The following is a 14485-nucleotide window of genomic DNA, read 5'->3' as shown; positions in this document are numbered from 1 at the left end:
TTTATTTAATTATTTATTTAATGTTTATTTAAAATGGACATAGCATATTAATGACCATCAGTATTAAATACAAATGTAAATATGCCAGAGTTAGCAGGACCACTAATTTACATCTGTAGTCCCTTGGCAGGTAACAGATGAAAGAAAGAAAGAAAGAAAAACAACAATTCAAACAGAGGATGAAAAGGCATTAACAGTAGCAATGTAAACTGTATAACTATATGCTGACTGCTCTTCTTTCCTCCAGGTGCCTCATTAAGTGGTTGGAGGTGAGGAAGGTGTGCCCGCTGTGCAACATGCCCGTCTTGCAGCTCGCCCAGCAGGCCGGCAGCACGGAGCCCCCTGTCCCAATACAGCAGCCTCTACCCGGCATTGAGAACCTGGTGTAGCAGACTCAGACCCTCTCTCATAGTACACTACAGACACACACAAACACACATCCCATCACTCATACACTCACCTGTACAGGTACACCTTTGCTATGGGTCTGTGGACAGAGCGGAGAAACTGGAGTTCATGCGCAGACTGTCACAAAACCTGTGACTCTGCAGCCATCGTCACCTCTTGTATCCTTGCATTGGTTCACAAAAGGATTTCCTGTTATCAGTTCTGACTGATAATCAACTGCGTTCATGTTTTTTTTCTTTTCACGGACAATGAAGAAGAGATGATCTAGAAGTTTCCTTCTTGGCCGAGACGTGATCGATAACTTTTTCTCAACCAAAGCACTTTTCTGGGGACACCAGCTAAAGAGAATTACCAGGAGGAAAACAACAACACAAAAGCCAAGAACTACAATACACTAAAATATAAATTGTTAAAAAATATTAACAAGCACTTTACGAGAAGGCAAACCTTAATTGCTTGTGATGCTAGTAGCAAGGTTATGTTTTATATTTTAGTATTAACTATAATTTCTGTGTTCAGTACAAAGCCACATGGGTTTTCATTTGCAGTTGGTAAATTTTGATTTTTAAACAAACAAAAAAATATCTCAAAGGGACAACAAAACCTGTGTCGGCAGATAGATGTCAGGTAATTGCACACACACATACACATACACACACACAATCAAAAAATTAAGCTCAAAGCAACCTTGAGACTTTATGTCTGACTAAATGTGAAAGGTTTGAATGTGTTGAAACCCACCATTTTTCACACTAAGCCTATAGACTTCGTGCTCTCATCGCCTGTTTGTTATTCATTACAATGCGACAGTTGTTATGATTATTATTTTTATTATTGTGTCAATACAGGAAGGTGATTCAGTGAACAAATTATACTCTCATTAAAGGAATTTACTGGGTACAATCCTCCATATACGAACCCTGTCAGGCAACACCCAAGGCATTACTCACAAAAAAAACAGAAAACAAAATCAAAATAATGACTGTGATTATCTAAACCAGTATTAGTCTGTAAAACATGGTGCTTTATTTTTAAAACACTTTTACAGAACAAACACCAGTAAGGAGGCAATATTAAACAAAAGACTATAACATGTTACATATAAATGTTCCAGTTTTACTTTGCTCTGCTGCTGCTGCTTCATTTGATTTTGTTGAAGCTGAGCTGTGTAATTGTTACAGTGGACTGCTTCGGATTGAGACTGAAACACGCCACAAAACAACAAATTAGGGATGCACGATATGTATACATCGGGCTTGTCAATTATCAGCCGATAATGGGAAATTTATATTTTTATATTAAAGACAGACTGTTTTCAAGGGCAGCATCAACACACCCTGTTACAGTAGGTGGTGGCACAACTTTAAAGTTGATTTGCAAGCGGCCAGTAAACACAGAGAAGAAGAAGCACAGTACGTTGACAAGAGAGCCAAACATTTCTTTGCTGTGTGGACATCTTTCACAGTTTCCGAGGAAAACAACCCAATTGCACAGAGGGTCTGATCACAGGCCGCCTGACTCCCAGGCGCCCAGAAAGTGCACCAGGCTTTGAAGCCCATTTTCATAGTGGCCAAAGAGTGTAACTACACCATCAAGTGATGCCCCGCGGCCCAAAAAGGCATTTACCCATTGACTTACATGGCGAAAGAGACACATCTAAGTCAGTGGACACTTCAAAATAAGAGCTCTGTGCCGAATTCTTTTTGCAGATTTGACACATTCATGGGTCATTTTGTGGTCCATTCAGAATGGGCCTGCGACCCATCAGTTGGGAACCTGGTCTAGAAGAACGGCAAGATTAAATAATTTTATCCCCATTCAAGTTAGCGTTGCGCTAAAATGGAAGATAACCGCTTGGTCGCACATGTCCACGCGTTGCTAGTGCGCCTGCTCTATGGACCACACAGTGTAGAAGGTAGTGCTGATCATCCCCAGATGATTCAGGTAATTTTATACATTGCAGTTTTAACCATTTTGGCTTCATACTCCACTGAGCAACTCTTAGAGGAATGAATGGGGACCCACGGTCCAATACTGTATCCAGCTCTCTTTCTCATTGTGCTTGAACAGCAAGTTATAAACTACTTTTTAAAATACAAAAAAGTGAAATAATCAGTTATCTTATCAGTATTGGCCATGAGAAGCAGGTAATAAACAGTTATTGGTATTGGCTGAAAAACAAATTCATATCGTGCATCCCTTCAACAAATTTCTAACAGTCATGTTTTCTCAAACTAGAATCACATATGCTGTTAGAAAACAAATCGCTAATTCATTTCAGGAAGAGACCAGAATGAAGCAGGCTTTTGCCTCCTTTGCTGCTCAGCTCTGACTTAAAATATGCTGCGTACACAGTTGCAGTTATTTTTGCATCTATCCCAATAGATGATTTGTATTTATTTTTTTTAATTTATTATAATTTCTTGGTACAGCTGCATAAAGTGAACAAGTTAGTGGACTGACACCTGCATCAGAATTACTTCCCTCAGCAGATCATCAGCATATCTGTCGATATATACTACTTTATAAAACACACATGCACACAGCTGCCCCCCGCACGAACACACACACACACACACACACACACACACACACAAACACACACTCTGTGCCTGGGCTGCCAGAGAGTCAGTGGTCAGCAGGTTGTAATGAAGCAGCATTTTCATTCATGCACACACACATGCATAAAAGGTAGTTCTGCTCTTCAGGCTGCAGTATTCTGGTGCTTTCGCCTCTCTCCCTCTTTCTGTACGGTACAGAGTGCTTTTTGTTTTGTGCCACACATACAGTAACTCTAAGCCCCTGCCAGCTTTTGTGTTTTTTTTTTTGTCCTCATCCCTTGTGAGCTGCATTTGGTAAATGGCTTGTGGGTAAATGTGCTGATCTAAAAGGATAGCAAAAAAAGGCTGTGTGTCAGAGTGATGGACCTAAGATAGGTTGGAGATTGTCTGCTACCTGTGATATGTATGGTCAAACGACAATCATACATTCTCATTATACGTAGACACAATCCGTGATCCAAACGTAAACAAAAGAGTAGTCCTACTATAGAAAATGAACAGAATGAAAGACATTCAACAACATTTAGATCTACTGTTATAATGTGTCCTGGTGCTATAAAAGGTTTGTGTACATGTTGATAAAGGTTTATTAACATTACTTTTGGACAAATAACAAACTAAACTGGCTTATTGAATCAATTCAGATTTGTTTAGAAGCACGCCAAAACAAAGTTCCCAAGCAGACTTTTTTCTCTAACACTAAACGCTGTAACAGACAGAGTTTCACAAGTTCCCAACACATTGATGGTTCAAAAAGTGACAGTGTTTCCCCTTTTATGGCAGAAAAGCATTGTTACTCTGCCCGCTATGGTTTGCCTGTTTCATCTCTGCTGGATGTCTGCTCACACCCCACAGTGACCTTTGTGGTAGGGTCAGAGCATGCAGCAAGGTGAAAATGTCAACTGCTAGACGACAGCAAAAGCATGATTTCTGTGTCCCGTATGAAAAATATAAGTTGGTGACTTCATGCCCTCCTTGAGGTCCAACAGTAGTGAAGCACGATGCCACCACTGATGAGAAACTATCTTAAAGCAATTCAAATTCAAGGAAACATGTTATCCATTTCAGCCATATCTGAACAAAAACTGCCACAATTACGAAATAAATGACCAGGGCTGTGTTATTTGGTAATATCAACCTCTTGACTCTACTTTTTGTGTAAAGAAAATTATTTTAAATGCCTTGTAGTGAAGAGTTAATGGCTTTATGTTGAAGAAAAAAAGCAGCATAGGCTTCAGTATGGTGTGTGATGTACAGTATTTGGTACCTTTTTGAGCCTTATGCTGTGTTCACATTACAAGTGACAATGCAACCGTGTTACCAGCAACATCATTGCTCAGTCACTGCTGAAGTGTTGTTCAAGAGCTTTCGTCATCACTGTCTTGTGTTTCGGTTACTTGCCACAGAGCACCTTTACCTGAGCCCCATATCATTGCCTTATTGTGTTTCTGTGTTAACTGCAAGACACATGAAGCTAATTTAGCCAAATAACACAGTACCACAGCTAAACACAAAAACATATGATTTATTGATGCTTAGAGGCGTCACTGGAGCGCTGAAAAAAGTTGAGATCACATCAGCTTTTATTAATAGCGCTTCATGTTCGTCTGTAGCAACAAGTGTCAAGTGTCAGCTTGTTGCTTCCACTGAAAATGACCAGTAGCCTGTTGCTGTGTCGCTCTTAGTGTGAACACCGTTATGAAGACTGATTCACTGAACTTGTATCTCACTACAAATTATCCCCTAAGAGAGCCAACCTTCGCCTTCATGCCATTATACCCCAAAGTCACTGAATAAACTAAACATCAGCAAGTATTCCTGCCACTGTCCCTGAAAGACGCCATATTTTGTAGCTCAGTGTGAATAACACAAGTCTTAAGGCTTCGTTCCTGCTAACAATTTTATCTTAGAATGTAAGGTTCACGAGAGACAGACGAGGATGTGAGGAGATTTAATGTGAAAGCATGCTATTTTGCATAGTGAAGTTGCCACTGATATCACCATTGTTAAATGTATGTAGACAGTAGTATCAGTAGTAGTGTATTTATACATGAGGTGCACAGAAAATTGCTCCTTCATATAATCTAAATGGCAGCTGAATACTTCCTGCCATTTGGCCATCTTAAGTGTTGTGTTTGATTGTAAACACTTTTAGCCTTTCCACCTGAAATTCCCCGTTTCCTTCCTGTGTGCCGTCCTGATCCCACTGAAAACAAAGTGCCAACCCCAGAATGAACTGTTATGAATCAACGTCCCAGCCGATGAGAAAGAGAGAGGAAACCGCGTGAGAGTCTCATTCAGTCACATTATGGCCAAAAAGAAAGAACACTGAGCCAGCCATGAATAAAGTAATAAATGGCTTCCCGCCTCTGAAATCACCGCTGGCGTCAGTGCTGCTTCTGAGTAAACTCCATTATAAATAGACGAGACACAATCAGATGAAATACGACAGCCAGGAACACCGCTTCGCATCAAAACATTTACTGATACTCAGAGTAGAAAGCGTCAGAATGATGGCGTCAGAAGGATGGCGTCAGAAAGACGGCATCAGATAGACGTTAATGTGATGGTCCCTTCAGGGCACGATGTTTGATGGCAGACACTGTTCTGACATAAAAACTCTACTGTTTTATTTTTAAAAAATACATAAAAAAGATAAATGAGGTCCTAGAGTCCTCCATTGATGAGGGGCTTCATTATATTTCCATGGTTGGTTTTAGCCAACCATTTTAGGATTTTTAATCTCTAGCACTGCCTCATTAAAGTGAACTTTCCTCTTGTCTTTTTGGTGTGTTATTTATTCCTCTGTAGTGCCCTCCCAACTCACAAATAACTCCCCCCTCTTTGTCCAAACAAACCCTCCCACCTTTACCAGCGTACCCTCACTCCACCCTCCCTGCACCCCTCTTTTTGTTAACACTGATTATGTTTGTGGACTCTCACAGACATTGTTTGTAAAACTAAGAATTCTGCAGCAGAATATTTTTGGAGACAATTGCTGTACAGTATTTGTAAGCTCTATTTTTGTATATTGCTATTTTGGAGAAAATAATATGCATTTTTTTTCTTTTCTTGTTTTTGCTAATTTCATGTTTATTCATTTAAAGAAAAAATGTTGCATGTGACTGACTTGAACTGTAAATAAAATTTCCAAGTTTTGGAAAGGTATGAGTGTTCTTTGTGCCATATAGTCAAAGCGTGTAACAGAAAAAAACCCTGAATATGACCTGAAGTTACATACAGGGTTCCCGCAGTCATGAAATTCCAGGAAAAATTATGAAAAAATGAAACACTATTTTTTAGGCCTGAAAATGGTTTGAAAAAGTTTTGAAAAACTTTTTTTTAAAATGTTCAGAAAAAAATAGTGCTATTATTATTATTATTATTATTATTATTATTTTTAATCTACCACAGAGGGTTTCACACATAATACGCTGTCAAAACTCCACTCTACCCATGATCCTGTGCTGCCAGCTGTCCTGTTCATACAGAGACTGTTTCAACGCTGTTATGCTGCGTTCCATTGGAAGTCAATAAAAATAATTTTATAGCACATTTCAAAGCACAAACACCACATAAAAGCAAAAATTGACAGTGCACCTGGTGGCTCAGTGGATAGGGTGGCACTCCATATACAGAGGTTGTATCCTCCCCGGTTCGATTCTGGCCTCAACCCTCTGCTGCATGTTGCCTGCTGTTTATCTCCCCCTTTCAGGCTTAAACTGTCCTGTCCATTAAAGGCAATAAAAGCCCATTAAAATAATCTTTAAATTTTTTTTTTTTAAAAAGTAAAAATTGACGAACAGGTAATTCTACATACCATTCACCGTGTGTGCCAACATACTGCTTTGACGTCATTTCGACCAACTCGGTGTACATTGATCTTGTCCGAGTTTCTGAATTGGAATCCCGGCTTAAATGGCCTTTCCATTGCACTTTTTGGAGTCTGAGGTTGTTTTTCAGAGTACAGTGGAGCACAGCATTACTTCTTCCCATGGCAGCTTAAATGTGAGGCCGCTCTGTTTCCCCATTCTGCGATAGTACGCTATCAACAGAACAGCAAGGCTGTGTAATGGCGTGCTATCCCGCTTTGAACAGGCGGTGTAAACGTGGTTAGAGAGACAAACAACCATTTAAATTTACAGGCAATTCAAAGTCATCAATTAACCTGACCTGCGCGTTTGGATTGTGTGAGGAAGCTAGAGAACCCAGAGAACGACACTGACACATGGAGAACATGGAAACACAGAATGGCCCCAGCAGGCCAAGGGTGTGAACCCCTAACCCTCTGGCTTTGAAACAACATTGCTAACCCCTACACCACTGTGTTTCAATTTTCCTATGTATGCATACCTATAGAAATTACGTAAAAATCCATAGATTATACCTAGATATTCACAGAGTAATTTAGCTGACTTTGACTGATAAATTCAAGTTCATCTGAGAATACATAGGTGCGTTCATGAACTGTCCCACATACTCGCGAAAATCATTTAAACATCTGCAGACAAAACACTTGATTCTCAGCTAATCAGCCGTTAAAATGATGCAAAAACTCTATCAACTATATCTATGCAGACAATCTAAAAACAGTCCAAACTGACTCATTGACTGATTACAAATGTGTTCACAACTGTAGTGAAGTTGAGCAGAAAACATCTTTAAATGTTGCATAATACCACCACCTGGTGGTTTAAAGGCATCAGTCCAAATTATCTGCAGAAATGGTCTACATGATGACCATATCTTCCTCATTGGTTTCACTACTGTTGATACTGAAATATTAAATGTTCTGCACTGAATATAATTGTCTTTAAAAGGCTGTCTTTGGAGGGGTGATATAACCTCCAATAAGAGAGTAATGACACATCAGAGACATCTAGTGGAGAATGTTAATTCCTCTGTTCCTACACATCTTAAGCCTCGAAGGCTTATGAATTTATTGCTGAGAGATAACCTAACTATTACATGTACACCTATAGTGTAGTTGAGTTCATGATGGAGATATATATATTAATATATCAAAATCAGTGCAGAACACACAACTGCCTTTCCTGATCCTTACTCCGCATCCCCCTTACTTTGCCTTTTTTCTGATTTACACCTGTTATTTTTTTGCTTCTTTTTTGTAATTATTATTATTATTATTACTACTATTAATAATACCAGTAATAATACAAATATATAATTTATTAAATTTTATTCTATTATTTTAAATTGTGTATGGGCTATGTGGATGCAGCAGAGAAAACCTAAAAATAAATAAATAAACTAATATATTTTTAAAAAGGTGGGTAAGATTGTGAATATAACTGATTTTTTTTTTTTTGCAACAGAAGTAAAATCAAAGTTTTAAAACAATTCCGCAGCAGATCCAGAGATATCGTCCTCTCCCCCCATGCAGTCTTTTTCCTAGTCCAAACCTGGGACTACATTACCCACAGTGCAACTCGACCGTTGACAGGTGTGTTTTATTAGCAGCGGCTAATGTAGCCTTTAGCGGTTAGCTTCAAGCAGAGATGAGGACTGGGGCTACTGAGGGTCGGTAAGTTCACTTCTTTCTAACTCCACACCCGCAGAGTCATTTTTAGAGTTAACCGACGAATCACTGGAGCCACTAACGGTTTCATATAACTTTTACCACATATGCATTAACATACTAAACTCCTGTAAACGGGCTACTATGCGAAATAGGAGTATCCGTTTAAGGTAAAGCAGGTGCAGCCTTTCAATTTCTGATGGCGGTTCATATGATGTCACGAGCATCATCGCCACTGACATGTTGTTCTGTGTGAAACAGTGTGGTGTTTCTGTGCAGGTGGTTTAAACCCATCATGTGACCTCGTTTACTCTGGCCTGCAGTAGATTTAATGCTCAGCCTGTCTGTTTAAACGGATTTACTCCGTTTGAACTTATTCTTCAGCTCATCTTGTGTGTGGTGAGACACCTTAGGTGACAAAAAGGCCTAGCTTTTTCATACATTGGTCAATTTTAAGACTTTTGGCTATTTTTCTTCCATGATGTGATTTTTTTAGACTAGTGGAGAGAAAACTTCCAAAATTTAAAATTTAATTTAAAATTTATAAATATTTAGGTGTTTTTATTTCAGATTTCCATTTCGGAAATGTATGCAAAACGCACATATTTAATATAATAATGCTCCATTTGCATTATTAAAAGGGGGTGCATTCATATTTAATTCATTGCCTGATTTATAAAACATTTAATTCCTAAAAATATGGTGATAAATTATGAATTTTTATTGATAAAAACAGTATTGTTTACTGATTGACAAAAAGATTTTTTAAAAAAAGACATTAATAATATGTAAACAAAATATAACAAGAATTTTAACCTGACTTTATCCCATTTTCAGATTTCTCTTCTAGATCTGTCAGTGCATATTTTATTAGATAATACCTTATTTGCATATTTAAACAGAAAATATCTGAATTTGTAATATGAAAAAAAGATTAATGTAAGTAACATATCTGGGAACTACTGATTAAAGTTACAGTCTTACTTGTGGTCTAAAATTGTATAGAATTTTAATGCCATATTTTCAAAATGATTTTTTTCTAAGACTGTGAACCTAAAATCTCCTCTTCAGCAGCATTAATTATCCCTGTCTATATTCTGAAGGTTTTACTGCAGGGGTTGTTCATATATCATTACAGACTGATTTGTATAAGATACTATTTCTAAAAACAAGGTGAAATTTGATTTTAAAAGTGTTGACAGTATTTTTTTGATTTATAAAGTGATAAAACGAGATAATCAGAATTACCTCCTTAATTCTAATATGTCTTCAAAATGAAATAGGAAATTTTGAACCTGCCTGTCTGAACAGTGGATAACACTTTGGATTTCTGTTCTAGAAATATATGGAAATTGGACATATTTCATTAGATCATGAATCATTCTTTTTAATTAAAATATAACATTTCAGAAAACTTTTAACACAAAAAATAATGGTATTATTGTAAGTAATTAACAGGGGAATTATTATGGTGACATATTTTCGTACATTTTTTTTTTACCCTATTCACCTTTATTAATCCCCTTAAGTTATTTATTTTTGTTTCTCTTTAATTTTATCAAACCGCCTGTACTTTTGAATTTTGTTTTACTTTTAAAAATCTTTTTATTTTTCCTATCTTTTGTCTGTAAAGAACTTTGAAAAATATGACATCAGAGTATGATGAGGTGCTTTATAAAATAAATTATAAATGAAATGATAAATTAATTCAAATAAACTTGCCTCATGTTGCCCATATTTAAAGGGCCCATCGCAGTTTTGACCCCAGATCCACAGTGGGTTAGTCATCTGCTAATGTTGCCATGACCTGTCCTTGATCATAACATACTTTAACATTTCTTATGTAGACAAGGTACATCTGTTTCATTTGCTGTCAGAGGAAACATTTTCATTCTTTTCACTTGTTTCGTGTGGGTGAGGCCCATGTTAATGACACAGTGTCACTTTAACAAATAGACCAGTCTCAACAGGTGACTTTGATATATGGTGATGCACCCAGCATACATTTAAGATCATTAATCAGAATCCCTTTTCACTGCCTTGAAAAAAGACATCAGTAAGGAAGGATGTTGTGGAAAATAAAGTTTTACTGTGAAAGGATGAAATATAAGTTTGCTGATGACAACTTGTTCGTTGACAGAAAACAGGTATGGTAAGGTCATCTATTTTTCAAATGTCAAATGGTGCCCAGTCCGGGCTTACAAGACACTACAGACATAACAAAAACAAAAGCAATGTTATAATAACAGCAAAAGAACAAATATATTAGACTACACCTCTATGCAAGTCAAACAAAATCATACTGTGTGAAAGCATATACAAATATCATCCTGCTCCTTAGACATTACTGTTATAAAACATAACTAAGGCTCATCTGAGGTACACATTTAACACATCAAACATAAAGCGCCTGGCTGTGCTATTGGGTAGGCATTTAACCCTTTGAAACCTAGTTAACATGAAATTGGTAAGAAATTTGTCAAGAAAAAAAAAGTTGCAAGAAATTATCTGAATATAAGCCAAACAAGGGGGAAAGCACAACAAGAAAATTAGCTTTTTTAAAAAAAAAAATTTTAATATTTTTTTCTTTCCCCTAAACTAATTTTCAGGTTATTTTCCATTCACTGTTTTCTCATTTCTTGCAAAATCAGGAAACAGACCTTAGTGTCTTGTGAGGAACCTCTTGCTTATTGCCTTTTTCCCCAAGTTTTTAAAGAAACCAAAGACATTTTCTGAGGTTTCAACACATTTAATGCTTGTGGAAAGTGTCTGAAAACAGCACAAGAAAACTGATGTCAATCCAACATTCAAAGGGTTAACACACACAGTGAGCCAGGTGAAACACAGCTACTAAAGTCAACATTTAACATAGAAAACAAATCATTCCACAGAAAAGCCTTTATAAGTGCATTTGTTTTTCGACCTTTCTCAGATCTACTTTCCTCTGGAACTGAGTAGAAGCAACCATTTTTCCACAGACACACGCAAGATGCCACATCTGGACTAAGCACCGACAGACCTCTGTGCTCTGCCAAGTAAGTAGTAAAAGAGAGTATTCCCACACACTATCCTATGACTTGTCGTAAATTTTATTTAAATGCACAATTTTTCAGTTTTCAGACCTACATCAGGTAAAGTGAAAGAAACAAAAAGCATTTATAACCAGAGATGACACCTTCGCAGATGAGGCCAATCAGAGACCATTTCTTTCATTAACATGTGGAGAAGGCAACAGGCACCAAGACTTGACCCAAAAAATCAGCGAGAAATTACAAAAACAAAAGTGAAAAGAAAATGACCTAAATTTAGCACAAAAAAAAAACACTAATAAGAAAATGTCATAGAAAGTGCTGAAGATTTACAAAAAGTTTTTACATTATATATATATATATATATATATATATATAATCTGTATGATCATTCTAAATATAAACTTATAATAATATTATAGTTTTCCAGACATTTTCCCTATTTTTAAAAATGTATTTTCTAATTATCCAGCACTCTTTTTTAAAACTTACTTTGTTACATTACACAAGTTTCTTGCAGTTTGTGGGACATTTCCTGCCAAGTTGCTCATTGCCTTTATCCCATGTTCTAGAAATAAATCAAACCGATATGCTCAAGTTTCATGGAGTCAAATAGCTTGTAAAAGGCATCTGAACAAAGAAAACTAATTTTGATTAAGGGTTAACGATGGATATTATGGGCAACAACTAGATGCATGCGCCTCCACCTTCTAACGCGAATTTCTAGCAAAAAACATCCCTGTTAACCAGGCAGGAGAGGCTTTGAAAAATTGAGCAACTGTTCGTGGTGACAATAAAAGACACAAATCCAGATGTTCGGAGCTCCACCAAACTTTTATTCTAATCATTTATTAATATTTTGACTCACTGAATCATCTAGATTTTCTAAACCTATCAACACGAGAGCTTCATGATGTCATTTTAAGATTAGATATTTTGACATAAATTACATGGTACATTTCTGTGTTACACTGTTTTGATTTTTAGAAAATAGACATCACGCCTTAGTTACTGTGTGAAAAGGAACTTATAGAGAACAACACTGAAGTGACACACAACCAAACTGGCCACCCAGGGGACCCCAGCATGTGCAGCAGCACCAGTGTTAGTGGTGTTTGTTGAGTTTGTTGTTATTAATGGGGCTGCTGTGGCTGCAGCGCTTGTGGCTGCGGCGCTTGTGGCTGCGGCGCTTGTGGCTGCGGCGCTTGTGGCTGCGGCGCTTGTGGCTGCGGCGCTTGTGGCTGCGGGGGATGTGGCTGCGGCGCTTGTGGCTGCGGCGCTTGTGGCTGCAGCACTTGTGGCTGCAGGGGTTGTGGCTGCAGCAGTTGTGGCTGCAGCAGTTGTGGCTGCAGCAGTTGTGGCTGCAGGTGTTGCAGTCTGACCATTTGCCGAAGCTATTAATCAAAAATTAAACATCAATATAAGAAAGAACTCTGTCCCTTTTATAAAAAATTGCAATTCAGTGTAACAAGAAAAACATTTACTCACCAATAATCAGGAGCTGTATCAGAATTGTCAGAAGCATTTTAAATCTCTGTTGCATCTAAAAGAAAAAATGAAAATCCTGATCAAACAAAACAGTTCCTTATACTTTACATGCAAGTTAAAGATAAATCAGAAATAAAAAAAATACTAAAAACCAATAAATCTGAACAGCGCTTTATCCATTTTCTTCAGTCAAAAAGACTACTTACAAACTTCTCCGGATTTATCTTGATCCTGAACTGTGATGCTGCTCTCTCTCCTCTCGCTCTTTAATCAGTTCACCGTCAGATGTGCACCTTTAAGTCAGCTTCTGAGATTGTCACTGCTTATATAGGTTGAATGACAGCAGCAGTGGAAAATGACACCCAGTTTTAAACGTGTTTGAAGGATGATCATTCCTTTCACATCGGTCACCTTCGTCTATTTGTGCATTTCAAAAAGGATGCAACATTATTCAACTGCAACTGTGAGGATTTACAAAGCAAACAGGTTGATGATGAACTGAAGGAGTTGTCTCAGCGTATGACACAAAGAGAGTAGTGTGTACCTTCAGCATGAATGTCATGTTAGGTCTTTGGAATGAGAATAAAGGTGAAGAGAGAAGCAGGGTGTCTGCGAGCACAACCTGTTCTTCAAATTTACTCTGCTATTGTGGGTGAACATACAATATTGTTTCTCACTGAAACCAGTGTCTTCTGATGCATTCATTTACGTAGATGCTGTGTTTTAAAGTTGTGTGTCACAGTCAGTGTGCACACTCATGTCCTCATGTGATAGTTTCAGTCAGCCTCACGTGTTTCTTTGGCGCCCAGTAGCTCACCGGTGAAGTGGGCAACCCATGTGTTCGGGCTGTGTTCTTGCCGCGGTTGCCGTGGGTTCCACTCCAGCCTGGGGCCCTTTTCTGCGTGTCATCCCTTCTATCTCCCACTATCATACGTATGCTGTTTCATACAATAAAGGAAAAAGCCCCCAAATTATGTGTTTCTGAGCAACTTTGATCATAATGGCCATTAGCCACTGCTAAAATGTCATTCAGTACTGTACTTAAATACAAATTTTAGGTTATTGTACTTGAGATGTGATTGAGACTTTTTTCATGACATTTTATACTTCTTTACATTTAAGATGGAAACATTGTACTTTTCACTTCACTGCAATTATACGGCTGCTTTTGGTACTCAGCTTTGGTCATTATACAGATTTTTGCACACAAAACATATGAAGAGTTTGTAAAATGTGTTTTGTTGTTAATTAGGCCACCCAGACAGCTCAGGAGGTAGAGCGGGGCGTCCACTAATCAGAGCATTAGAGATTCGATCCCTTGCTCCTCAAGTCTGCATGTTTAAGTATCCTTGGGAAAGATACATGACCCCAAATTGCTCCCGATGACTGTCATCAGTGTGTGTGTGTGTGTGTGTGTGTGTGTGTGTGTGTGTGTGTGTGTGTGTGTGTGTGTGTGTGTG

At 37.8% G+C, this 14485-nt stretch overlaps 1 protein-coding gene and 1 long non-coding RNA gene across 3 annotated transcripts in view; both read left to right on the top strand.

Moving 5' to 3' along the window:
* The window catches only part of rnf24 (ring finger protein 24), a 37292-nt gene extending 31159 nt beyond the window's left edge, over positions 1-6133 (top strand). For both annotated transcript variants that reach the window (XM_042484520.2, XM_088075954.1), the window contains exon 6: positions 248-6133. In XM_042484520.2, the coding sequence (XP_042340454.1) occupies positions 248-389 (142 nt within the window). In that variant the 3' untranslated portion in view covers positions 390-6133. The remainder of the gene's footprint in view (positions 1-247) is intronic.
* Positions 6134-8437: 2304 nt separating this feature from the next.
* The window catches only part of LOC148190001 (uncharacterized), a 21092-nt gene continuing 15044 nt past the window's right edge, over positions 8438-14485 (top strand). The window contains exons 1-2 of the long non-coding RNA XR_015776277.1: positions 8438-8514; positions 11441-11543. This is a non-coding gene — a long non-coding RNA (uncharacterized LOC148190001). The remainder of the gene's footprint in view (positions 8515-11440; positions 11544-14485) is intronic.

The sequence above is a fragment of the Plectropomus leopardus genome, chromosome 3, assembly GCF_026936395.1.
Source record: "Plectropomus leopardus strain MGB_pleo_1.0 chromosome 3, ASM2693639v1, whole genome shotgun sequence".
Classification (NCBI taxonomy): domain Eukaryota; kingdom Metazoa; phylum Chordata; class Actinopteri; order Perciformes; family Serranidae; genus Plectropomus; species Plectropomus leopardus.
The sequence above is the reverse complement of the archived record's forward strand: the minus strand, read 5'-3'. Positions and strand labels throughout refer to the sequence as shown.